The 27,469-nt window shown below is 36.6% G+C and overlaps 1 protein-coding gene across 2 annotated transcripts in view; it reads right to left on the reverse strand.

Annotated features, from left to right (window-relative positions):
• The window catches only part of LOC128226503 (uncharacterized), a 104,979-nt gene extending 77,564 nt beyond the window's left edge, over nt 1-27,415 (reverse strand). Inside the window, exons 1-3 of one of the 2 annotated variants that reach the window (XM_052936406.1) lie at nt 27,176-27,415; nt 11,774-11,927; nt 6,077-8,647 (exon numbers count right to left, since the gene is read on the reverse strand). In XM_052936406.1, the coding sequence (XP_052792366.1) occupies nt 6,077-8,647; nt 11,774-11,833 (2,631 nt within the window). In that variant the 5' untranslated portion in view covers nt 11,834-11,927; nt 27,176-27,415. Of the gene's footprint in view, nt 1-6,076; nt 8,648-11,019; nt 11,038-11,773; nt 11,928-27,175 lie in introns of those variants that run through there. The other variant, XM_052936407.1, reaches the window with a different exon arrangement.
• Nucleotides 27,416-27,469: the final 54 nt, after the last annotated feature.

Raw genomic sequence — 27,469 nt, forward strand, 5'->3', positions numbered from 1 at the left:
TCACTCACACTTCCTTACTCATGCCATCATCACTCACACTTCCAATACTCATGCCATCATCACTCACACTTCCATACTCATGCCATCATCACTCACACTTCCTTACTCATGCCATCATCACTCACACTTCCAATACTCATGCCATCATCACTCACACTTCCTTTATCATGCCATCATCACTCACACTTCCAAACTCATGCCATCATCACGCACACTCCTATACTCATGCCATCATCACTCACACTTCCATACTCATGCCATCATCACTCACACTTCCATAACTATGCCATCATCACTCACACTTCCAATACTCATGCCATCATCACGCACACTCCTATACTCATGCCATCATCACGCACACTCCTATACTCATGCCATCATCACTCACACTTCCATACTCATGCCATCATCACTCACACTTCCAATACTCATGCCATCATCACTCACACTCCTATACTCATGCCATCATCACTCACACTTCCAATACTCATGCCATCATCACTCACACTCCTATACTCATGCCATCATCACGCACACTCCTATACTCATGCCATCATCACTCACACTTCCATACTCATGCCATCATCACGCACACTTCCAATACTCATGCCATCATCACTCACACTCCTATACTCATGCCATCATCACTCACACTTCCTTACTCATGCCATTATCACTTACACTTCCAATACTCATGCCATCATCACTCACACTGCCAATACTCATGCCATTACACTCACACTTCCATAATCTGGGTATTATCATGGACATTTCCATAATCAGGCCATTTTCTCTCACATGTCAGAAAAAAATAGAATTATCACCATTTTATTATTTAGAACCTAATGGGCTTAAACATAAATTAGCAAAAGTCATAAATTTTCGAACAACATTATCAAAATAAGTTTTACCTGGTATCATAATATTCCAGTGCTCATCTTATGCATGAAAAAAAATCATCACAACATGCCGAAATAATCCAACAACCTTGCTTTTTCATATACACTTTTGACATCTAAAATAATCCAGCCATTGAAGATTCCTCTCATCAGAATGTGTATTTTTTGTTACAGAAATATAAATACACTTTTAACACAAAGCTGAATGTGTCAAAATATAGAATTTTCGCAAGTGTTTACAAAAGTAATCTTATCATAATTGAACACCGTTTTATCATTTAAATCCATGCCTCAATGGATGGTTACTGCCAAAAACATAATCTCCAAGGTCGTACATGCTCTTTCACTTACTTTCAATATAAATATTTAGTATATCACACTCAATCAAACTTTAATAAAACAAATTCACTTTTCAAAACCTCGCATGTATAACAGTTAAATCCATTCACTTTTTGTTACGATTTTGAACAGAAATTTTCACATTAGTATGTTAATGTTCATATTTTTCCTTCGGAGTTTAGTCCAGATATCCGTAATGACCATGAATCACGAAAATTAATTCAATTTGAAATATGAATACCCCCTGCACTGTGAGGGCTCAGAGAATCTTCAACTAATGAAAATACTTTTGCAATAGATAATCGCAAACCAATATAATGACATAGCAGATAGTATGAGGCTTCAAACCTTCGCTGAATCTATCTAAGCACAGTAACGGAACAATAGAACATTTCCACGTTGTAAGGTTAACCCTTATCAGTATTGTCCAATAATTGTCCATCAATCTATTGTGTCACAGAGGTATTTCTAAATCAGGCACATCAACGGCCAGAGTGTAAAGTAAATAAATAAACATTGCTGTAAACCCCATAATGAGAAGCAATGATAATAATCCTATTTTACATAAGGTAGAGGTAAATTCTGACTATCATTTTACGCTGAAGAATTTTTGTCCTTTTGTCAACAAATATATCTATTCTAATCACACAGGTATTTTATTTGCGCTACATTAAATTAAAGGCACATTTCCGCTGTTAATGACACTTGACTTGTATTGAGTAACTATAGTCAGAAGACTTTGGGAAAGGTTTACATTTAATTTCCATATCATTTTTGTACAATTATTATCTTTAAACTTTTAAAATACCCCAAAATCAGTGGATCACAAAACATACTGTACATTTTATTCAATTACCAAAACATATAAATATTGTTCATATTTTAACATTCTAAAGTCATTACATACTTTCAGTGTAAAAACCACAAATATTTAGAAGTCCTAATGCTCAGACAAACCTTTTTCCATACAAGTAGGGTAGGGTATGACATTTAAGGTTATCATCGCCTGTTAAAGACACATTTTCTTGACTTCTCCTTTAACCAGAAGCATGCTCTCAAAAATGTCATTCACAGCGTATTGAGATTTTGAACAGGGGAGCTATTTATTCATACTGGAATGATTTTACCTACTCATGCATGGTTCACTTCCCTTTGGGGTTTTGACTCAGGGATTAAATGAGTTACATGACAAAGAAGTACTCATTTCAGATGACCGCTGACAAAATAATAGCCAACAGGTAGCTGGGAAAAACGTTTATCTGCTATCTTCCACATCGCTACTGCTGGAGCCGGTCATTTAAATTTACAAATAAGCTTAAATAAATCAGTGAAATTAAGGGTTACTGGTTAGGAGTGAAATTATAATGAGCTTAAAATGAATGTCTCTGCCCTATAGTTAAACCCAGTGGGAGACCAATTTAATTCTATTTTTGTGAATGATAGTGAAAAGGATTTGACAAGGGAACAAAAATGGGGTCCAGTGACCATTAATCTGCCAGGGTCCATTAACGAACATTGAATCCCGAAGGAGTTGTTCGAACAATGAGAAAGAAGGAAGCCTGAAATAATTCTGTAAATGGTCAATAAAACTGGAAACTGACCTCTCGAAACGGCAACTGAGCGCATGAAATTGGCAAACTACACCATCAATATTGTGTCAAAGTCATACTGCAGCAATTTCCCCCGACACGACAACTTGCGAGTAAAGGAGGCCAACAAAATGCTAAATATGATACTGATACAAAACAATTTGCCCATTCAAAGGGCAAAAATGGTTTACACTTCATTAGTTTACAAACAGTTTCAAAACAATAAATAAAACATAGCATTGCAATAAACTAATCACAAACATGACAAGAAAGACTTACTAACAAATCATAACATGGCTTTTATGTGCCAAATATTTCAATATCCATGCGCTGTTGTATAAATCAAAGTATAGTTGAGGGCATGACACAATTGTCCTCTAATGACAATAGCCGATCAGTAGATATTGGTCAAACAATTGATTGAATTCATTCGACAGGTTATATTAATTACCTCTGTCCACTAATGAGTATAATTGAAACAATGATTGAATGATTTCAAACTTCATACATGTATAAGGTTACCCAATTAAAACATGTACATTAAAAAAATCATTATGTAAAATATCCGATTTTAAGGTAACCACCTTTTCTATAAACAAAATCGCAGACAAATAATTGAATTTTTAAAGGGCAATATAAATTATATTACTCAACAGAATGCACAAGACATTGTAGCTTGGATGGTTTCACGGGAACAATATAGTTTGGCACATAATCTTGGTTTGTTTAAACTAACTAGTTCACATCACAATTTAAAACATAGTACAAATTATAAATGACTGTGTTCCACTTGCAAAGCTATGTAGGCACCAGGATTTCCAAGAAATGACTATTTAGTCTGCTTTGCCACCCACTTTTTTTACATGTATTGAGGTGATCCCTTAGAATATGTTATGGCAATGCACCAATCATATTGGAATGTACAGAACGACACTGTCAAACAATAAGGCAACAGCTATGCCGGTAATGATACTTTGAGTTAAGAAGATAATCCGCATGATTCCAATTTAATATCCTTAAAGCAGCTCTAGAAATTGGATTAGTACATAATCCACTTAGGTCATGTGTTAGAAAGTCTTGATTATTTTAACACCATTCACCTAGAAGTTCAACATCAAGGGTCTTACTAGTTGACCATGTAAGTTCCAAAGGTTTAATGAGCATGGAAGGCTATTCAAGTGAAAAAAGACAATTGAGCAGGTCTGCAATTGGCTCAATAGCCCTTACCAATTGGAAACTCATTGTGGTCCAGTGGTCCACCAGCCTTAGTAACCTTTCCAGTACCCAGGCATGGTAAGCAGGCATGGTAAGGTACCTTTACAGTATGTGGTCATCTCTGCAGGTAAATAAAACGAGACAACTGGTTCCGTGCCTGGACAGGGCGGAAGGGCACTGGCTAGTTTGGTTGGTGGTCACCAAGCCTGTCAAAGTTGCCTTTCTAAACACGGTACATGTGTACTTCAGTTTTCCCCTACGATACCACAAAGAGAGTGTACCATGGAGAATGATTCATATTTTTCCGTGCTTCACAATTGTAAAGAAATTTCAAACATAACATAAGAACTTTCTGGAATGATATCATATATTTATTTGGCCATACACTCATAAAATAAAGGAAGAAAAGGAAGCTACTGTGACATGACCTAAGTTTGAATTTCATGTTCAAATGAAACTGAGCAGTTCATATATACTCATATTTCTGAACTAGTTCAAATACTTCAATCCTAACAACGCCAATATACCCCATTTCAAAATGTACGATACTAAAACTAGTAGTCTCACTCACATTTTTTTCTGTGCAGCTGTGAAAATAGATTCTAATGTTGCAAAAAAAACTAAACAATTAAATTGAAACTTAACCTACAAGCATTAAAAGTTGTGATATCTTGTCAAGAGGCTCATTTTGCTAAGGAAAATACCAGTTTCAATTACTACATATTCTCACGTTAGTGCGTATACAATTTGCGACATGTCACACTCGCAGTGTCTAGATTTTCATTCATGTTTTATGGGTTTTTCAACTAAAAAGATAATTTTTATTGATATAATAGCTTATACAGTCAAATAAATCTAAAATGAATCTAAAATTGTAAAATAAAAGCAAATTCTACAAGACCTGATTTTAGGCGAATGATCTGCAGTTAGGGTGGAATAGCAATGTGCTGAACAACCATTACTTAAATGAACATGCCCGAATTCTGACACTTGTGTTAATAAAAAAAAATCACATCAAGCTCTGGTATATAAAATCCAAAATTAGAGAAAGCTGGTAAAACATTTTACCAGTGTAGGGCTTGTGGGCTTGTGCTAATTTCGTTCACTTCAAGTCTAGGCTGATGTGCATCAAAACTCACTACAGTCATGTATTGTCCCAATTCATCTTACCATTGAAAACACCATATAAGAGTTTGACCAAATTATTTTAAAACAAAAGATATCTTGTTGCTTGAAAGATTTGAGAAAATGGGGCCCAGAAATCACCAGGTATCTCCAGTGACATGAATGACTGCAGTCAGACAAGTGTGATGTATCATCCAGCCCAGCAGTTCCGACACCTGTTAACAAGAGCTACCATTTACACAGCAGTGAGCCAAAAACTAGCGCCAGGTGTGTTGCAAATGGAGATAGATATTGATAGAAATGGATAGAAATCAGTGGGCCAGATAGCTCCATGTTATGTCAGGGTTATCTTCAACACTATTCTGGTGTACTATGATGGTATGATAAGTGTAGCAGGTAAGAATGGTAGGATTTATGTTATCATGGAAAGCCCCGTTATCATGGAAAGCCCTGCTATTTTCTGGCTAGGATTTCAAGTACTTTTAGAGACAAGTGTATCTCTGCCACCAAGGTTTACTGTTTATTGTTTATAGCACTTGAAAATAGTACTTGGGACTTAATTTTAGAAAAATAGTTTTGAACTGTTTTATATGCATACATGATCAGATAAAATAATAATATCAAATATATCTACAGACCTTTACAATCGCTTCACATACTTCAGATTTAATGTATTAAGAATCCAACTGAATTTTAGCACTTTAAAAAGAAATAAACATGATTGTACTGTTATGATTTACTGATTTAATTGTAATAGCACTTGACTTGGTTTTGCTAAAAAGGCATTAAATTGGCCTTACCAGTTGTATAACAAAAATCTTCAAATAGTTACAAAATAAGATGTTCAAATATTTGTCATATTTCTTTTTACAACTTCAGTTGAATACAATTACTATGCTTCATACATACCGAAGCAAAACTTGGGGGTGGGTCCAGGATGGGCCCTTGGGTCATAGGTGTAGCTGCTCCATCAGGTGGACTGTTGGGTTGGCCTTGACCTAAATCTAACACCTGTACAAGGCTCACTTCCCTGTCTTGAGATTTAGCCCTCCTTGCCTCACCCATCTTGTACGATTTAGATTTAAATGAAGATGGTAATCTCAAAATCGATGACGGCAGGGAATGTTTCCATGATAGATTCTTATCATCAGTGTTTAAGCTGCCTCTGCTGGCATTTTTATCATCTCTATGAGGTTTCCTGTCATGTTTTTTGTCAAATTCGGCACTGTGTCGATTATGATCTGGCTTTATCTTATTTTCCATCAGAACTGCCTCTGAACTTTTCGTCTTATGTTTGTCATGTTTATGGTTACCATGGTGATGATTAAACAAGTTCATCTTTGGAATATCAATGCTCACAACTTTAAACACTTTGAATATATTTTCTGGATATGACAATTTTCTCTCAGAATGACCATCAACAGCATCCAAATGATCAGTTTGAAACAAATCTGGGGTGGAATTCACCATAATATCCTGTTTTGAGCCACTGAAACTATCAGAATTTTCGGAGATGACACTATTTCCATCAGATGAATATTGAGACTCCCGTTTTACATGATCTTCAGACAGTGAGCCAATCAAATCACTGCTATTTCTATTACTACCCTCACTATTTACATGGCTTCCACTTTCAAGACTCTCCTGATTTCTATCACCTTTCTTCACGTTTGAATTCCCTTCGGAATCTGTCACACAAATATGAACACTAGTCATTTCATTTCCAACATTATCATTGTTATCCTCACCAGATTTATCATGTACCTTTCTGCCACTATCTACTTGCTTACTTTCACTTGTTTCAGATTCCAGCTTTGTTGGTATTTCACCCTTATTGCACTTGATGTCCTTAGAACCTGTTGGCTCCACAATAGAGCATGTCAGCCAGTAAAATCCTGCATCAGTCTCAACAACAGTCTCACCCGACTCCTTTGCAACCATATTATCCCCTGTCACAGAACCTTCACTTTGTGCTCCACTTCCTGAACCAACACTTTCACTTTCCATCCTACCACTACACATATCAGAACAAGACAAATCACCACTACTTAAAGCCTTTAATGTATCACTTCCCTCATTTTTATCTGGACAAATTAATTCATCAATAGACACATTAATTGTCTGGATATTCTCTTCCCTAAAATCCCTCCTGTCTGTTTCTACACTGTGTGATTTATCATTACTATCTGCACAACTCTCCAAATTGGACACCCCACTTGGCAGAGGAAGCATTATCTCACCCGCCTTCATTCTTGAATCATTCCTGCTATTACCCAACTGCTTACCCAAACATCCCCTATCATGAAGCTGATAAGCAGACTGGCTGACTCCACTTTGCCAACTTCCAGTCAGGCAGATATCTCCACAGGCAGTGGCCTTGTTAACTGACCCGTTTACACACTCACTTCCAACAGGTTTTAAATGATCTGAGACTTCCTGGACTTGTTCTGATGTTTTTACTGATTTTGAATCATAAAAATCTTCTTGGGCCAATTTTGCGGAATTAACCTGTTTTAGACTATTACATTCAGTTTTCACCAATTTAGAAGTTTTGGTTCGTTTCAAATCATTTTTATCTAAACTTTCCTGAGTCAATTTTGATATTTGAATTGGTTTTAAATTGTCTAAATCGTCCTGAACCAATTTTGAAGTATGTTTGCTGCTTTCTATAGCTGTAGGAGAACAAGTTAACTGTGTTGCTGGACAATTTCTCAGCTCATCTGTGTGATTCCAGGAGTCTGTTTTAAAGACTTCCTCAGATCCAGGTAATAAATCTTCCCCCTTTTCAGAGGGCAGGGATCCTAGGGTACCACCATGTAATCCATCACCCATAGCCACTGTGTCTGAGGACTTAATACATCCTGCACCATTGCTAATTCGCCCTAATTTATCACCAGTCTCAGTTTTAGGTTCATGACCTACAGAATGCACAGAATGTTGGTTCATTCTTTGTTCCTGGGAATAAGTATTCATGTTTTCACAAACTTCTTCATCCATAGACTCCCCTGCTTGTAATTCATTTCTGTCATTGCTACCCTTTCTTTTCTCATAGTTTTGTTCCTCCAACTGCCTGTCATATTCTCTGAAGAACTCCACATTGTCATACAAGAATATCACATCATCCTTGTCAAGGCCGCTTAAATCCTCTGTTGAATATCTGTCCTCATGTTTTAACTCCTCTGTTTTATCCTGATTACCTGATTCAATGATGCTGGTGGTGCTTATGTTGCTACTCCTGCTATTGTTGCTGTTGTTAATGGAACAACTCTCATGTTTGGTGGTGCTGCTACATCTGCTGTTATTGTTACCAATCAAACTATTGGTAGTACTTCTGCCATCATCATTCTTGTTACTACTGTCAACACAACCACCACTCCTTATGTTAGCGTTGTTGCTGCTATCATCACCACCAGTTACAACGCCAGAGGAGGAGCCTCCACAGCCAGTTAATTCCTCAGAAAATGATCGTGAAATTTCCTCCTGCAAATACATGAATCTGTTTACTATAATCTGGTTACTACAAAAGTTTTTAACAATGTTAACAAAATGTTTAAAGACTGATTGATCACATTTACAGTATTACAATAACTCAAATATGTGAACACGACCTAACCATCGCTAGGGCTGAACTAATATACTGTTTCTTCAATCATGATTTTTTGCTGCATCTTTAAGAAACGTGGCTAATTGATTGATCGTGGGGTTCAAATAACATTCATTTACAACTGACAATGAATTTTTGCCAAATTATGGTAAATGGATGTGACATACTGCTAATTACCAAAGTGCCCAGTTTCATTATTGAAAACTCGCATTCATTTGCATAGCATTATCATGGTATAATTTTGTTTATTTCGTAACTGTTATTCACATTATCATTGCTGGTTAAACTTCTCAAATAAATGATCAGTAGGTTAAAATAAGATACAAGAAATGATAATCACTCAGATATTCAGTAGCTATTTCTAAGAATTTCTTGTGTACTAGAATACCTTTAATGCAGCCTGCAGGCAATTTGATGCCTAATTTAAAACCAATTAACCAGGAGAGCCCTGTTAATGAAATCTGTACTAGCATGTGAAAAGCCAGTTTCATATTAAACTACAATTAATGTCACAGTAACACAATACATACTTGACTTCAGAAAGTCATAAATGCATCATGACAACAGCCAATTTAAGAGCACAGTATTTTTTTTTATTTAATTCAGGAGCAGAAATATGTCAAAAATAGGTGAAAGATTAATGTAACATATTTCTCAAATCATGAAACAAAAACAGCTATCAAACAAACATCTTACTGTCTTCCGATCTTCGATCTTCGTAACAATACTTGAAAAGACACAGTGAAGTAAAAATATCCAAAATAACAATTTAATAGGATTTTCTCCATTTACTGTTCATGTTCTAAATCAATAACAGCTATAATTACATCAAAGCCATACAACCTGTTACAAAAGATGTTTATTTTTATATTCCCCATACTACATTTTCAGCCACCAGAAAATTCCCAGGCTGGGTATATATATACCATAATCCCCAGTTACAGGAAGTGGCCACTTAGGTCTGAAAACCAGGTCTGCAACCACCTGATGCCACTCATTCTGACATAAATATTTGCTTTCATTACAAACAATATCAGCACCTTTAGGTAAAAAAGGTAATCTGAGTGCCAGCTTTGCAAATTTTACGATGTTTTGTTTTTGTAAAAAAATGTTCTTACTGACAAATTTTGTGAATCCTGTTTGAATCTACAAGACTTTACTTAGCCACAAACAAACTTTGGGTAACTATATACATTGATCAAACTCAAAGCACATGTCCAGCAGTGGAGTGGTCAGGCGACTTATAATTTTTTCCTAGACAAAAATCTAAGATCTATTTTCTGGGTATCAGAATCGGAATCTTTTAAATTCCACATCTTGGCCAGTTTCCTGTGCCATGACTCCTCAACAAAAGACAGACAGGTACAATGTAGATACACAATAACAGCCAGCTCTCCAAGACAATAGAACTATAGTAGGCGGGAACAAGCCTCTTAAAATATTACATTTTGCTCTCCAACACAAAATAATTACCATTAGTGAGGCTCTTGAAATACTTGTCATACCTTCCTACACTTCAGGGAGCAATTTGTCAGCTTCAGTTACCTATCATACCATTGTTTGTTCACTAATTGTAGGAACATTTTAACTACATGACTCTAATTCCCATGTATCATTCAACAGGGCAAAAGGCATTATATGTCATGTAGTTGTCTTTAATCTTGGCAGAAATGTGCCACTATACCTAGCCAATGTAATTATTGGTACCAAGCCCTTTTCATGGGTTTCTGACTAAAATGTTGAGACAGAGAGAACAGGTAACAGAGTAATTGATTCGCAATTAGCTCTCTCAACCTAATCTGCACATACAGAATATTAGCTGGGTTGTTGTAATGCAGTGAAGGTAGATGCAAATGAACACATCTATGAAAGTAATCTTATATCACATTGGTCCCTTCCCCAGCCATGCACCTTCACCTAACACCACCTTCAACGTCCTGGTGTGCAGCTCAACCAAACCAATTAAATCCACTGATTAATTACAATGTTTGTTAATCACTTGTGTCACAGTATAATGAGATTGTAGTTTAATTCAGAAGGTATATATTGGAATCAAATCATGAATTTTCTCATTAATCACAAGACAAATAACTGAAGGCTGGGTCAGTGACCAAGTTCAAAATGTCAAACGGTGAGCGGCTAAGAAGTTTGATTTATTCTGCTTTTAACCAAACAGACATGGACAATTTAAATAAAATAAATGTGTAAACTTTCAATTTGCAGTTACTAAAACTATAATTGTACCTACCATTGTATGTGTAACATTTGAAAGTATTTGGATCAAAGTATTCCATTTATCATTATTTAATGTTAGAGGTTAACTGTTATATATTTCGCCTTAATGTGACACTTATCCTTACAGGCTTGTTTCAAAAATGAAATAAAGCCGCATACAAGAAGTTAATATGTATCAAATATTCATCATATCTTGTTAAATCTTCCTAAAAGCTATAATTTGGCATTTTCATGCTCAAAAGATAAAAAGGAGTGGCTGTTTACATGTGAAATTGTATACTCTTTGACAGAAGCAATTATCTACTGAATCATCAACCAATTTAAACATAATTGTGCAAGTCATTTTTTTGCCAAATGACAAAGCCTTATTTATTTTTGGGCTGTTAGAATTGAAATAAATAAGTTATTGTAATGATGTTTTTAAGTCTATCATTATGGCTGAGTAATGTTTTGTTTAATATAGACAAAGCAATGCTACCTAATTCCCTTCCTGTCATAATCATCATATAAAAACATTATCAGTATCTATTATAACATCCTTATATATTTATATCGAGTTTGCCTCAATATTTTTATTATTACTTACTTGCATGGTTATCATCCCTTAATTAATCAAGGTTCAAATACATAGGTCTGTAGCAGATAAAGCTCCATTTCTTGAAACCCATCATTTCCATGTCCATTTATCCATGACATATCACCATAGCAACTCACTATGACCTTACTATGACCTTGAAAAAAGATCTACAATGTGACTACAATCATACCTGTGCCTGAAGCAGATAGAGCTCCATCTCCCGAAACCCATCGTCTCCATGGCAACTCATCTTCAAAAATTAGTTGACACATCACCATAGTAACCCATAATGACTTTCAACTTTCCCACTGCCACTCAGTATGATATTTGTGTCCATAGCCAATCTGAAATGTACAAGTATATTCTGTTAATTATGCTGTATGAATGACACTTTTATTGTCAAAGTAGAGGTATCACAGAAGTGATAAAACTGCAAAAAGCTGCCTAAACATGGAAATGGCAACTTGTTTCTTTGAAAAAGGGGGCATAACTCCATCAAACATTGGTGATTGCAATACATGAAGTCAAAATTGCTGAGAAATTGACTTAAACATGGTAACATGCAAAACCTTAACAATAATTTTAGAACAAGATAATAAAGGGCCATTATCTGCATTACATGCAATAAAAAGGTATCTAAGTTGATTAGTTACGAATATTTCATTGTTGAGTACCATTCTGGAAAGTTTCAATACAATTCCATCGAGTTATTGCTGATATATTAACCTTTGCCTGCTTACATGGAAATCCGGAATTTCTCAAATAATAAATGCCAATGATTTGCATTTTTTTGCAAGATAGAGTTATTTTACTTGATTAACTAAAAAGGTGGGATAGTTTGGAACACATGGTTAAAGTTTCAATGTATTTGCTGAGGTATTAACATAAATGTGGTTAAATGCAAAACCTTAACATAAGTTAAATAATCAAGGGCAATAATTTACATAATATGAAAAATAAGAGTTATCTTTCTTAATCATTAGTAGTTTGGATGGTTGAGTACTGGTGTATAAAGTCTCAATGTAATACACCAAGTAGTTGCTGAGATATAAGTTGAATAAAAAAGGGCCATAATTTGCATTTTATGAAAAATAGAGTGATCTAACATGGATATTCAAGGAGGTTGGTTGATTGAGTACCATTGTATAAAGACTCAATGCAATACATTGAGAAGTGTCTGAGAAACTAACATATGTGTGCTAACTCTCAAAATCTTAACCAGAATTTCAAAGTCATTATTGAAATCTGTCCACCCTTTTTATTCCCCCCAAAATAGATGCCAAATGGCGACATGTTAAGCCCATTGAAGAGCCTTTGTCACAGACATAATGCACATCCATGCAATTGCAGAGCAACATGGAGTTAAACAATATGTGAAACTTGCGTGCTACACCTTATCATGGTGAACCTCCATGGCAATTTTTTTTTTTTAAATCCTTTTATACATGGTTACAAAAGATACAGCCTGCAAAAGGTTCAGTCTCAGTTCAGAGCAGTTCCATCAACAGTACTCATTTGGATATTTAACCTCTAAGTACGACCCTGACCTTTGAATTATAAATCCTGGGTCTTGTAATTGCCACATGCCACTTCATCATCATAAAACATTCCAGTCAAGTTTCTTTTAAGTCTTGAAATGCTTGGTTAAGAGGCATCCTGGACGAGATCCAGTCCTATCAAGAGAATTTAAGTGTGACCTTGACCTTTGAGGTACAGTTCTGGGTCTTGTGCTGGTCACCTCATCATGGTGAACCTTCGTGGCAAGTTTTTTGAAAATCTTATAATGCATGTTCAAGATATAGCCCAGACAAGGTTCAGTCCAGACAAATCTTTTTTAACAGTACTCTTTTTGCCATTTAACCTCTAAGCGTGACTTTGATTGCTGAGGTACAGACCTTAGTCTTGAGTGGAACACAAAATCTACAATGCATGGTAAATATACAGCCTGGAAAAGGTTCATTTCAACCGTTGACCTGTTAGGTCGACCTGACCTCTGAGGTACATATATGGGTCTTAAGCACAACATGCCAACTCTCCATGGTGAATTTACCCTCATTTTCAGATTTTGAAAATCCTATAATGCATGGTCAAGATACAGCCCAAGCAAGGTTCAGTCAGTTGGACTTATGCATGCAATTGTGAGCTCGACAACAAAATTGTTTTGTGGGGGTATTAATCATCTGTAAAAAAGTTCTTATAATGTTGTTGGAAAATTATATCAAATTCAAACATTCATACTGTTCTCATTTCAACTATTCTAGCATGTTTTGCATATGATTGCAATAAATTATGCGCATCTGGATTGATTTCAAGGCAATGTATCAATTATTTTTTTTTATTATCATAAATGCTTATCCATATTAAAAAAATCTGAAAATGAAACCTGGTACACAAAGTGATTAGAAATCTACAGGTTTTGGAATTCCTCATCTCAGTGAAAGAAAAGATACTCTAAATATCTGATGAATGCCAATAATTTGACAAAAAACCTTGATTGAAGCTTCAAACTTGGCACACAATCTGCATGAATCATTAGCAATATCACTACTTTTGTTGTCAAAGATTCAACAAGTATTTCCGATAACAACTAAAACAGAATAACATAATTATCCCAGCGAAGACACAAAAAACTACTGTATGCCTCTGCAAAAAGTGCAAGGAAGCTATCAGACAAAAACATTTCAATCAGTTATCGGAGTTCCTGCTGAAGAAACCATTACTACAAATAATCCTTGTATCTTTCCTGAAATCTATCATTGGAAATCACCATTCCCCACCTGTTAGAGAAAATCATCTCTCCAAAACTCTGCAACATAAGAATGTACTTCACATTGTATTTCATGCAAACATCTTGTACTTCAGTAATATGCACAATCTACTTCAATTCTTTGTATACGACTCCTTGATACTAATATAGAACATTTGTGTTTCAACAGAACTCTTTGAATTAAAGAACAGGTTCATACAACTTGTTCTTTCAATTAATGTTAGATTTTTAGGTTCATTGGCGTTGATATGAACAGTTTTAATCACATCAATAATTATTACTTGTTTCTCAAAACCAACTTACCAGTTTTAATTCACCAGCACAAGTAAATTAACTAAATGCATACCTAATATCCAGACAAATCCAAGGCATTTGGAATAAGTTCTTGCACATTCGGTAGACTCCCTGTTTCCAAGCAAGAGCCTTTCAGTCTAGCACCTATCAAGTATGCACATTTTAACAGTTTGATATATCCCACTTGAGACAAAATGGGGGGTTTTATGGCAGGTCAATATCACATATTCTTGCCAAATTTATTTCTCAGTCAATAATTCTGCACAAAAAGAACTACAGACAAAGTCTGAAAAATAATCCAAGCCTACAGATCCATCTCAAATGGTCCTTGACAATTTTGAATATTCACCTTGTTGAATGAGGCTATAAGGCTTTGTTTCCCTGTACATTACTCCATTCTGCACCAAAGAAAACACAGACAATTACCAGGATAATGTTCCCAGAGTGGTTTAAGGTAAACTGCTGTCCCATCTGAATTAAACAAAAAAAGTCCTCTTTTTTTCAGAATACAAAGCTACATAAACACAGTTGCCAGGAAAATGCTCCTTTGTCAGAATTTAAGACATTAATTTTATTTCAGGACTAATATTTCAAACAAGTTGTATTCCTGTCAAATTTATTTCCCAGTACACATAAGTCATTCCCATGAAACCAAAGAAACATGTCCATGAGTTTCTAGTGCAGATCCTGTCAGGTTTCTTTGCCAGTACATCAGTCAACCCAACACCAAAGAAGTACATAAAATGCCCATGAAAATTGGCTATATAAAAAGAATGCTGCACAGCTGACTGATATCTCCACAAGAAAACAACATGCACTTGATAGGTTTCAATGTTCCGCTCTTGGAAAACCATCAGTCTGCCAATAAAACTTTTCAAATTTCAAGCCCAGAGATAGAACCTCGGTTCACCCCAGTTCGGAACTCTGTTTCAGTCAAGTTTACAAAGTGAAGATGAAAGTATTATTTTTTAGAAAAGAAAATTAATTACTTGTGAAATATTGCAGGTATGCTTTTCTTCATCAAATTCAAATCTGATTGTATGTATAGAACACATGGGTATGGTACTTGTACTAAAAATGAATATTTCAATATAAATCATGGCATATTATAGTAACATATGTACTGTATATCATCTCAGTATTGACAGTACAATTAAGTTAAAACAATATTCTTAAAAAAATATGCTAAAACACTTCAAACATGGTAACTTGTGAGCTTGTCATAATCTTCAAAGGTAAACCTGTAGCACCAGTAAACAACAACTTCTGAGCCACTGACATGCCGCTTTCTTACCACAAAACCCATATTGTTTATTAACGAATGCATGATAGCAAAGATGCACAAAGTCAGCTGCATGTTTGTTATCATACCACAAAAGCCACTGAGGAAAAAAACCCTAATACTTTGATAAATATAACATACAGATTTTAATACAACTGTTTCATTCAGTTTTTATGGCTGAGGTAAAACCACTGACAAGAGCAGATAACAAAAATCAAAGTAAAAAAATCTTTTAATCTGATTCATAGACATGGATTATCCTCATGAAACTTTTATAGCCTACCGTAAACGTCCTATTAGACGCACATGCTCTATTAGAAGCACTTAGGGTCTTTTAAAGAGGGCTCTGCAACTTAAACAAATGAAAAGCATTTCATCTTCACCATTTGTTTACTGTTGCAAACAATTGTAACGAATCATGGCACCTAAATTGGCCCATTTAAGCGCCTTAAATGGCTAAATGATACCATTTATAAAAGTTTGACTTTCTTCACATTCCCATTTTGTCATACAGAGCATGTATACCAATATTACTTTTACTTTAATATTAATAGTTTCACATGATGACAAAGACAATATCTGCTGCTGTCACAAGCAACCAAGACCAAAGGCGTTGACAATATTTCAGCTTTTTTTCCTATATATAATGGACAAGCTTACAATTCCTACACTATCTATATGATCTAAAAACTTGTACAGGCCTTCTTCTCAAGTTGTGGTCTAGAAACATTATTATAATAACTAAGATATGAATGATGTTAGGTCTCCATAAATCAGTTAACCAGAGCTAATTCCTGGCTTATTTCCAGGCATTAAATCTTCTTCAATCATTAACATTGATTTTTAACCATCATCATCATATTTCCTCAGAGAATAACAAGGTAAAAGGAAGGCTAATAGAACTTGGCATTTAGTTTCCTTTGAAATTTCCTGAAATATGGTAAAACATGTTTCAACACCCTTACACTTTCTGAAGCACAGAAAAAGGATACAATCTGTCTTCTAAGGGACAACTACTCAAACAAAACTTAGCCAGAGCTGAAAGATATATGATTGTTAACTTTTGTGAACATCTTAAATTGAAAAGCTTTTAAGGAATGGTCAACATGTAATATTTCCTAGTTTAATAAACGCCACCTTTGCTGTTGACAAGGATGCCAACATCCACAAGGCTATGAGTCACCTCTGCTGTTGACAAGGATGCCAACAGACACAAGGCTATGAGTCACCTCTGCTGTTGACCAGGTGCCAACATCCACAAGGCTATGAGTCACCTCTGCTGTTGACCAGGATGCCAACAGACAAAAGGCTATGAGTCACCTCTGCTGTTGACCAGGTGCCAATGTCCACAAGGTTATGAGTCACCTCTGCTGTTGACCAGGTGCCAACGTCCACAAGGCTATGAGTCACCTCTGCTTTGACCAGGATGCCAATGGACATAAGTCTATGAGCTAGCTCTGCTGTTGACCAGGATGCCAATGTCCACAAGGTTATGAGTCACCTCTGCTGTTGACCAGGATGCCAACAACCACAAGGCCATGAGTCACCTCTGCTGTTGACCAGGATGCCAATGTCTACAAAGCTATGAGTCATCTCTGTTGTTGACAAGGATGCCAACAAATACAAGGCTATGACTCACCTCGGTTGTTGACCAGGATGCCAATGTCCACAAGGTTATGAGTCACCTCTGCTGTTGACCAGAATGCAAATGTCCACAAGGCCATGAGTCACCTCTGTTGTTGACCAGGATGCCAACAAACACAAGGCTATGAGTCACCTCTGTTGTTGACCAGGATGCCAATGTCCACAAGGTTATGAGTCACCTCTGCTGTTGACCAGAATGCCAACAACCACAAGGCCATGAGTCACCTCTGCTGTTGACCAGGATGCCAATGTCCACAAAGCTATGAGTCATCTCTGCTGTTGACAAGGATTCCAACAAATACAAGGCTATGAGCTACCTCTGCTGTTGACCAGGATGCCAATGTCCACAAGGCCATGAGTCACCTCTGCTGATGACCAGAATGCTAATGTCTGAAAGCTGTTGACAAGGATGCCAACCACAACATAGCTTTGAGTCACCTCTCCTGTTGACCAAAATACCAATGTCCACAAGGCTATGAGTCACCTCTGCTGTTGACGCGAATACCAATGTCATTAAGGCTATGAGTCACCTCTGCTTTGACCAGGATGCCAACAAACACAAGGCTATGAGTCACCTCTGCTGTTGACAAGGATGCCAACAAACACAAGGCTATGAGTCACCTCTGCTGTTGACAAGGATGCCAACAAACACAAGGCTATGAGTCACCTCTGCTGTTGACAAGGATGCCAACAAACACAAGGCTATGAGTCACCTCTGCTGTTGACAAAGATGCCAACAAACACAAGGCTATGAGTCACCTCTGCTGTTGACAAGGATGCCAACAAACACAAGGCTATGAGTCACCTCTGCTGTTGACCAGGATGCCAACAAACACAAGGCTATGAGTCACCTCTGTTGTTGACCAGGATGCCAACAAACACAAGGCTATGAGTCACCTCTGTTGTTGACCAGGATGCCAATGTCCACAAGGCTATGAGCTACCTCTGCTGTTGACAAGGATGCCAACAAATACAAGGCTATGAGTCACCTCTGTTGTTGACCAGGATGCCAATGTCCACAAGGTTATGAGTCACCTCTGCTGTTGACCAGGATGCCAACAACCACAAGGCCATGAGTCACCTCTGCTGTTGACCAGGATGCCAATGTCCACAAAGCTATGAGTCATCTCTGCTGTTGACAAGGATTCCAACAAATACAAGGCTATGAGCTACCTCTGCTGTTGACCAGGATGCCAATGTCCACAAAGCTATGAGTCAGCTCTGCTGTCGACCAGGATGCCAATGTCCACAAGGCTACGATTTATCTCTGCTGTTGACCAGAATGCAAATGTCCACAAGGCCATGAGTCACCTCTGCTGATGACCAGAATGCTAATGTCTGAAAGCTGTTGACAAGGATGCCAACCACAACATAGCTTTGAGTCACCTCTTCTGTTGACCAAAATACCAATGTCCAAAGGCTATGAGTCACCTCTGCTGTTGACGAGAATACCAATGTCCATAAGGCTATGAGTCACCTCTGCTGTTGACCAGGATGCCAACAAACACAAGGCTATGAGTCACCTCTACTGTTGACAAGGATGCCAACAAACACAAGGTTATGAGTCACCTCTGCTGTTGACAAGGATGCCAAAAACACAAGGCTATGAGTCACCTCTGCTGTTGACCAAGATGCCAACAAACACAAGGCTATGAGTCACCTTTGCTGTTGACAAGGATGCCAACAAACACAAGGCTTTGAGTCACCTCTGCTGTTGACCAAAATACCAATGTCCACAAGGCTATGAGTCACCTCTGCTGTTGACAAGGATGCCAACAAACACAAGGCTATGAGTCACCTCTGCTGTTGACCAGGGTGCCAACAAACACAAGGCTATGAGTCACCTCAGTTGTTGACCAGGATGCCAACAAACACAAGGCTATGAGTCACCTCTGTTGTTGACCAGGATGTCAATGTCCACAAGGCTATGAGCTACCTCTGTTGTTGACCAGGATGCCAACAAACACAAGGCTATGAGTCACCTCTGTTGTTGACCAAGATGCCAATGTCCACAAGGCTATGAGCCACCTTTGCTGTTGGCCAGGATGCCAACAAACACAAGGCTATGAGTCACCTCTGCTGTTGACCAAGATGCCAATTGACACAAGGCTATGAGCTACCTCTGCTGTTGTCCAGGATGCCAATGTCCACAAGGCTATGAGTCACCTCTGCTGTTGACCAGGATGCCAATGTTCACAAGGCTATGAGTCACTTCTGCTGTTGACCAGGATGCCAATGTCCACAAGGCTATGAGTCACCTCTGCTGTCGACCAGGATGCCAATGTCCACAAGGCTACGATTTATCTCTGCTGTTGACCAGAATGCAAATGTCCACAAGGCCATGAGTCACCTCTGCTGATGACCAGAATGCTAATGTCTGAAAGCTGTTGACAAGGATGCCAACCACAACATAGCTTTGAGTCACCTCTTCTGTTGACCAAAATACCAATGTCCAAAGGCTATGAGTCACCTCTGCTGTTGACGAGAATACCAATGTCCATAAGGCTATGAGTCACCTCTGCTGTTGACCAGGATGCCAACAAACACAAGGCTATGAGTCACCTCTACTGTTGACAAGGATGCCAACAAACACAAGGTTATGAGTCACCTCTGCTGTTGACAAGGATGCCAAAAACACAAGGCTATGAGTCACCTCTGCTGTTGACCAAGATGCCAACAAACACAAGGCTATGAGTCACCTTTGCTGTTGACAAGGATGCCAACAAACACAAGGCTTTGAGTCACCTCTGCTGTTGACCAAAATACCAATGTCCACAAGGCTATGAGTCACCTCTGCTGTTGACAAGGATGCCAACAAACACAAGGCTATGAGTCACCTCTGCTGTTGACCAGGGTGCCAACAAACACAAGGCTATGAGTCACCTCTGTTGTTGACCAGGATGCCAACAAACACAAGGCTATGAGTCACCTCTGTTGTTGACCAGGATGCCAATGTCCACAAGGCTATGAGCTACCTCTGTTGTTGACCAGGATGCCAACAAACACAAGGCTATGAGTCACCTCTGTTGTTGACCAAGATGCCAATGTCCACAAGGCTATGAGCCACCTTTGCTGTTGGCCAGGATGCCAACAAACACAAGGCTATGAGTCACCTCTGCTGTTGACCAAGATGCCAATTGACACAAGGCTATGAGCTACCTCTGCTGTTGTCCAGGATGCCAATGTCCACAAGGCTATGAGTCACCTCTGCTGTTGACCAGGATGCCAATGTCCACAAGGCTATGAGTCACTTCTGCTGTTGACCAGGATGCCAATGTCCACAAGGCTATGAGTCACTTCTGCTGTTGACCAGGATGCCAATGTCCACAAGCCTACGATTCATCTCTGCTGTTGACCAGAATGCAAATGTCCACAAGGCCATGAGTCACCTTTGCTGATGACCAGAATGCTAATGTCTGAAAGCTGTTGACAAGGATGCCAACCACAACATAGCTTTGAGTCACCATTTCTGTTGACCAAAATACCAATGTCCACAAGGCTATGAGTCACCTCTGCTGTTGATGAAAATACCAATGTCCATAAGGCTATGAGTCACCTCTGCTGTTGACCAGAATCCCAATGCCACAAGGCTATGAGTCACCTCTGCTGTTGACCAGAATGCCAACGTCCACAAGGCGAGTGATATTTGCTCATAACTTGTCCAAGATATAATGCCAGTACACATTGTGACCAAATTTGGGGATAATTGAAAAAAAGGCATCTTAAGTTATTGAACAGACAAGACCAATTTCAGGTAATTTCTATACTTAAAAGGGCAATAACTTTTTAGTGACTAGAGCAATATGGCTGGGTTTCGCATTTGTCTGAGATATTATGCCCATTCACATTCTGAGTAAATTTGGAAGTATTTTCTATAATCGAAAGGTGATAACTCTCCAGTGACTAAAGTGATATGGCTGTTATTGAACCTGTCTGAGATACTATGCCAATACACATTCTGACCAAACTTGTTGGTGATTGGACAAAGGCATCTTAAGTTATTGAGCAGACAAGACTGAAGTTTTGTTACTTCTATAATTATATACAGGGGCGATAACTTTGAGTAAAAAAAGCGATATAGCTTGTTATCGAACTTGTCCAAGATATTATGCAAACACACATTTTGACCAAATTTGGTGATGATTGGAAAAAGGCTTCTAAAGCAATTGCATGAGCAGACAACATACTGGACAACACGTGAACAACTGCCCGCCCTCTCATTCCCCCGTATGCCGCAGGTAAAGCTATAATACATTTTATTAAATCAGGCATATCAAAACAAGCCTGATGGTCTTACAACATTAAGTTTAAGCCCAAAGAACATATCCATAATATATAAAACATAAAAACCAAGAGCAGTGTCACAGAGACAGCGTGCTCAACCTTTCTGCTGCTTTTAAAGTAAAGGATTGCAAAGTTTAGATGAAACATGCATGGATGAATGTAAAATTTGATAACATGCAAAACCTTTACTAGCATTTCTAAGTCAAATAACAAAGGGGCGACAATTATATTATATACAAGATATAGTTTTCTTACTTGATTAATTAAGGTCTGATGGTTGGGAACCCTTGTATTAAGTTGCAATGCAATACATGAAGTATTTGCTGACTTACTGACTCAAATTAGGTTACATGCCTAACCTTAACCAGAATTTCAAGTCGAATAATAAAGGGCCATAATTATGGGTATCATTAAATGCAAAACAGAGTTATCTAACTTGGTTATTCAAGTTGGTTGGATGGTAAAATGCCTTTGTATAAAGTCTCAATGAAATACAGCAATTACGTAGTTGCTGAGATATTGACTTTTGGTGACATGCAAAACCTCATCCAGAATTTTTAGGTTGCATAATAAAAGGGAAATTATTTGCATCTAACTTGATTAATTAAGTAGATTGGATAGTTCGGAACACATGTCTAAAGAATCAACGCAATATATGAAGTAATTGCTGAGGTATTGACTTAAATGTGGTTACATGCAAAACCTTAACCAGAATATTAAAGTTGAATAAAAAAAAGGCCATAATTTGCATTTTTGAAAAAAACAGAGTTATCTCACTTCCTTAATTATTCAAGTAAGTTCAATGGTTGAGTTCTATTGTATAAATTCTTAATGCAATACATCAAGTGGTTACCGATATATCAACCTATGTGTGCTTACAAGCAAAACCTTAACTAGAATTTCCAAAACAAATAAAAAAGGCTCAATATTTTCAATATATTCAAAAGAGTGTTATCAAACTTCATAAATAAAGTAGGTTTGATAGTTGGGAACACATATCTTAAGTTTCAATGCCATACATGATGTATTTGCTGAGAAAGTGACTTAAAGGTGCTGGCATGCAAAACATTAACCAAGGTGTGATGCCAATGCCAATGGTGAGTAGTATAGCTCTCCTTATTCTTATTATTATTAGTCGAGCTAAAAAGGAAAATTTCTCAGCCAACAGATAATAGACATAAAAGAAAACAATTATAAAACAGGTAGCCAAAAGATTTCAAGACAGTGTTTCAACTTACCAGACAAAACAATTAGAAAAACTGAAATGTTTATTGCCATGTTAAAAAGTAATTCCTTCCAAAATTATGTCTGGCTTTAATCACAAGAGTCAATTACAGTCATAACTTCTTGTTTGAATGAGTTGTTCTTAATCAAACTGGCAGACAAAACACTATTGTAATGTCACTTGATGATTTAGTAATTGCTCATTTCAAAGCCTGCCAGTTAAGGAATCATAAGCGCTGGTTCCTCATAAACTAATACAGCCACTCATTACCATTATTTCCCTCACAAAAGAGCTGTTTATAGGAGGAGATTCAAGCAAGATAGTCATCTTAAAGATGACCTTACATTATTACGACTGTCAAAAGTTCAGTACATGAGCATGATCAAAGTTGTGACAACCTGTGATTACGCTATGTTCATCAATGAAAATGTTTGTAAAGAAAGGAATAAAACAGCTTTCGAAAGATAAATAAAACACCTGATTTGAAAGCACTGCTCACTTATGACAACATCAAAGACAGTGCAATGATCTATTCCATTTCTGATTAACTAAACCTTGGATTAAAAATAACCTTAATTTTAGTCGAATTAAAAGTTTATGCCTTGCAATATAAATATGTATTTGTGTCAAAATGCCCCAGACAACCCTATCAACAGTGTATTGTAGTTTCTTGGTGATATCTTTCAAAAAAGACAGATATTCTATAAAATAGTGAAAAATAGTGGATTAAATTCATTTCCTGGTAACAATATAGCTGCAATCACCATGAATCCATGATTATGATATTGCTGATAGGGTATTGTTGAATATTTTGACACAAAGACATAATATTCATTTTGTATAAAAGACATTTCCCAAAAAAAATGCAAATGCTTTTTGATTGAAAATTTTATTAAATCTTCTTTCATAAAATTTGCTCAATTTTACTCATTATTACACCTACACTTTTTACAACAGATTTATGAATTATGCTTGCTAAATATTGAACTTTAAAACTAAATAATTTTTCATTTTTAAACATATATTATGTTTTGGTGCTTCATTGTGGAAAACCCTTTACTTCAAAGACTTCAAAACAAAGATCTAAGATGTATGTCTTTAGTATTGAGAAAATCACATTCAAGAAATATTCCTACAAGGAATTCTGTCATTAAAGAATAAGGCATTATATTGAATTTACTTTGATAAATCACAATAATACTTCAACAGTGTCATTTAATATGCAAATTTTAAAGGAAACTAATAAGATATATAGTGTAATATTATAGGTCCATGGTGATCGTCAAGTGTTCAACTATTTATCAATAACTAAAAATGTGCGCCTTATTCAGCTTGTATTTAAACAATTCCAAATATTTGCGATAACCAACTTACAATCTGCATCAAGAAGTGTTTAAATTGTCTATGAAACTTTAAGAACTTGATTATTGTTATGATACGACCCATCAATTGTGAAGTTTCGTTTAAATCTTGTTTCTAGCTTGTTTTATCTGACATGCAGGCACAGAGGCTTATCATAGTGAAATTGCTTGGTTAAATAACAGGCTAATATGCAAATTTAAAGACAACCCCCTTAAAACATGACCCTCATCAGCCATTGACAATATCATGATTTGTGGATTCAGTTTAAAAAATTTATTCATAAGCGGTGAATTATTGTCACTAAAATGTCAGCTTTTATAACATACCAATTTCCCCATACAATTAACAGGAAAGACACTTTAATCCTATCAATTCATGCCTTTTCAACACTTACCGTTGAATTCATTCGAAATTAATTCCATACACTGGTTATTTCTAAACTCAAACCAAACCAAGCCACAAAATTCAAAATCATAAAAGATATATTTTATTTCTACCTGTTGAAGAGAAAAAAATGAACAAAATATGTGAGATCATCTTCAATGGGTAAGTGTTCTCAATATGTGTGCTTCATTATCAGGAAAGATCATAGACCCTATCCTCACATTACAGAATTATTATAAGAGTTCTTAGTTAAGAATCAAAGAAAAACAACTTGCCAATGTTTTTTTTCTAGTAGCTTCTTCACTTAAGCAGTAAGCCATAAAATTGGAAACCTGAGTAAGTCTCATGAGTTCCAGACCAAAATAAAGATGAAACTGTGGGTTAAACTAGATTACCTAACCTTACTATACAGTCCAGCAATATTGTGTCATGCATCCAGGCCAGGAATCGAACATGGAATGCCATGGTGAGAAGTAAGTGCGCTAGAGTCCCCAACAATGCACTGTGCTAACAAGCCAAACATACAAGCTTACCTATTCGGGATGCGAATATTCAAACGTGAAATTGTTTTTCTCTTGTTGAATAAATTAAATAATAAACTTTTTGCCTACAATTGTGTTGTTGTGTATAAAGTTTGTTTGTTTTGTTTTTACAACAATTAGCCCCTAATGCCAGAGGCATGAACAAGATGAAAATACACTGCATGCACGTCATATTTATTAAATGCTTTCCAGTGGCTTATAGGGATTTATCATAATCAGTGAAATAAAATTGATTTTTTTCACTGTTTTGAAATTTAAGTCCACACTTGGTTCATATTCAAACGTCAGTGCACACAGGCCTGGGACACAATTTCAACATTGTGATTTCCGAAATGATGTGACGTGTTTTTCTAAACAAGTGTACTTAAATGACGTTTAGCTTGTGAATACTAAAAGTGGCTTGTTTTGGTCTTATTATTTTACTAGTTCCTGAGTTGGTTAGGTTGTTCCATAGTTATATTTAGTAATGGTCAACCTCAGAATGACGGCTGCGAGGTAATTCATAATAATAAATATAAGATGCCCCTCTCAGAGAGTATTGTGGATCATCCTTAGGACATTAATGACCCTCCATTGTCACATAACGTCATTCAACCGGGGAATTTACGTTTTTCGCAAAAAAAAAAATTCCCCTTGACTTGATTACATTTAAGAAAGCAGTGAAAATTGAAAAATTTCTATTTTGTTTGCTAAAAAGGTATTAGTTTTTGGTCTTTTTTACCTGAAAATGGGAAATTTTAGAGGCTAATTTAGGGGAAATCAGAGGTTAGTTGCGGGTACGGCAATGATTAAGTAGGGTTAAAAGGCCCTGGCTATTACTATAGCGATTAATAATAGTTTACTACAACTTCTAAAAGACTCATTTTGGTAATAAATCTTAAATATCAGTGATGGATTAACGAATATTTGAATAACAATTTTGCAATTTGTCTGCATCCCTAGTACATTTTTAGCTTAGTGCAAACTTTTTTGGTGAAATCTGAATCTTAAATCAGAAACGCAAGTTTCTAAAACATCTTTTATCAAGGACATTATTTCCTAGAATATTTGCCAGCAGAAGAGACTTATTATGAAAAGAATATAACAAGACAAATGAGGTGCCAAAAGAAAACCTTTTAGCAGCCCATGTAATTAAGACTTGTGAATTATTACAACATTTTGATTGAAGAAATTACTTCCTACCATTGGCTACCCAACAAAAAAGGATGAACAACTTTAAAGAAATCTGCGCAATCTGCAATCTACCTTGGTGAGGTGCCAATAGACCATGTGGAAATTTCATCAGAAGTCATCGGAGAATTTAATTAAGCCAATTTCAACAGATAATCTCTTATGTAACGACCTTAAATCAAGCACCTGTTATGCCAGAAGACAGATTCTCTGCCTTTGAGATTACCTATCACTGTTTTTCAAATGCACTATTTCATTTTTTTTTATAGTAAAATCATCCAAACATATATTGAGCCCTGCAAACATGTCAGTTGGTTTTTCAAAATAATTTCTTGTTTCATTACAAACTCCAGACAGTGGCATGATGTATGTTTCTACTAAATTCTGAGAAAAGCATAAATGAATTGAATTTTTTAATTAGTTACTTAATCTCTCTCATAAAATTGTGCATTTGAATGCCTGAGGTCTCACAAGAGGAAACATATTCAGTCTCCAGAGTAATAATGGCGCTATTTGCTGTCAGTGCTGCAAACTGTGATCCAGCAGCCTTGGGTTGGTTTATCATGATACATCGTTGTCATACATTATTTTTCTAAGGAGGTCACCAAAATTTAATTCTGAAGTATATTATCACTTACCAACATCTTTCATATACAATTGAAGGCCTGCCACATCCTCTATTGCAGTTTCATGATCGAGAATTGGTGAAGCTGTTCATCTGATCACTGGTAGGCACATGGTGTCCATCTTTCATGTGTTCCGTGACAATATATAGAAATGCACAGGCAGACCATAGAACAGCACACGAGCAGGTCCAAGATCCCACACCAGATAACCAAGTCTCCTCGGAGCTTTTCAAAGTGGGTATCGGTGTTCTGTATTCACTGGAAATTCCTGCAGGAATTTAAAATTTAATTAAAACTGTTGACATT

The sequence above is a fragment of the Mya arenaria genome, chromosome 3 (genome assembly GCF_026914265.1).
Source record: "Mya arenaria isolate MELC-2E11 chromosome 3, ASM2691426v1".
Classification (NCBI taxonomy): domain Eukaryota; kingdom Metazoa; phylum Mollusca; class Bivalvia; order Myida; family Myidae; genus Mya; species Mya arenaria.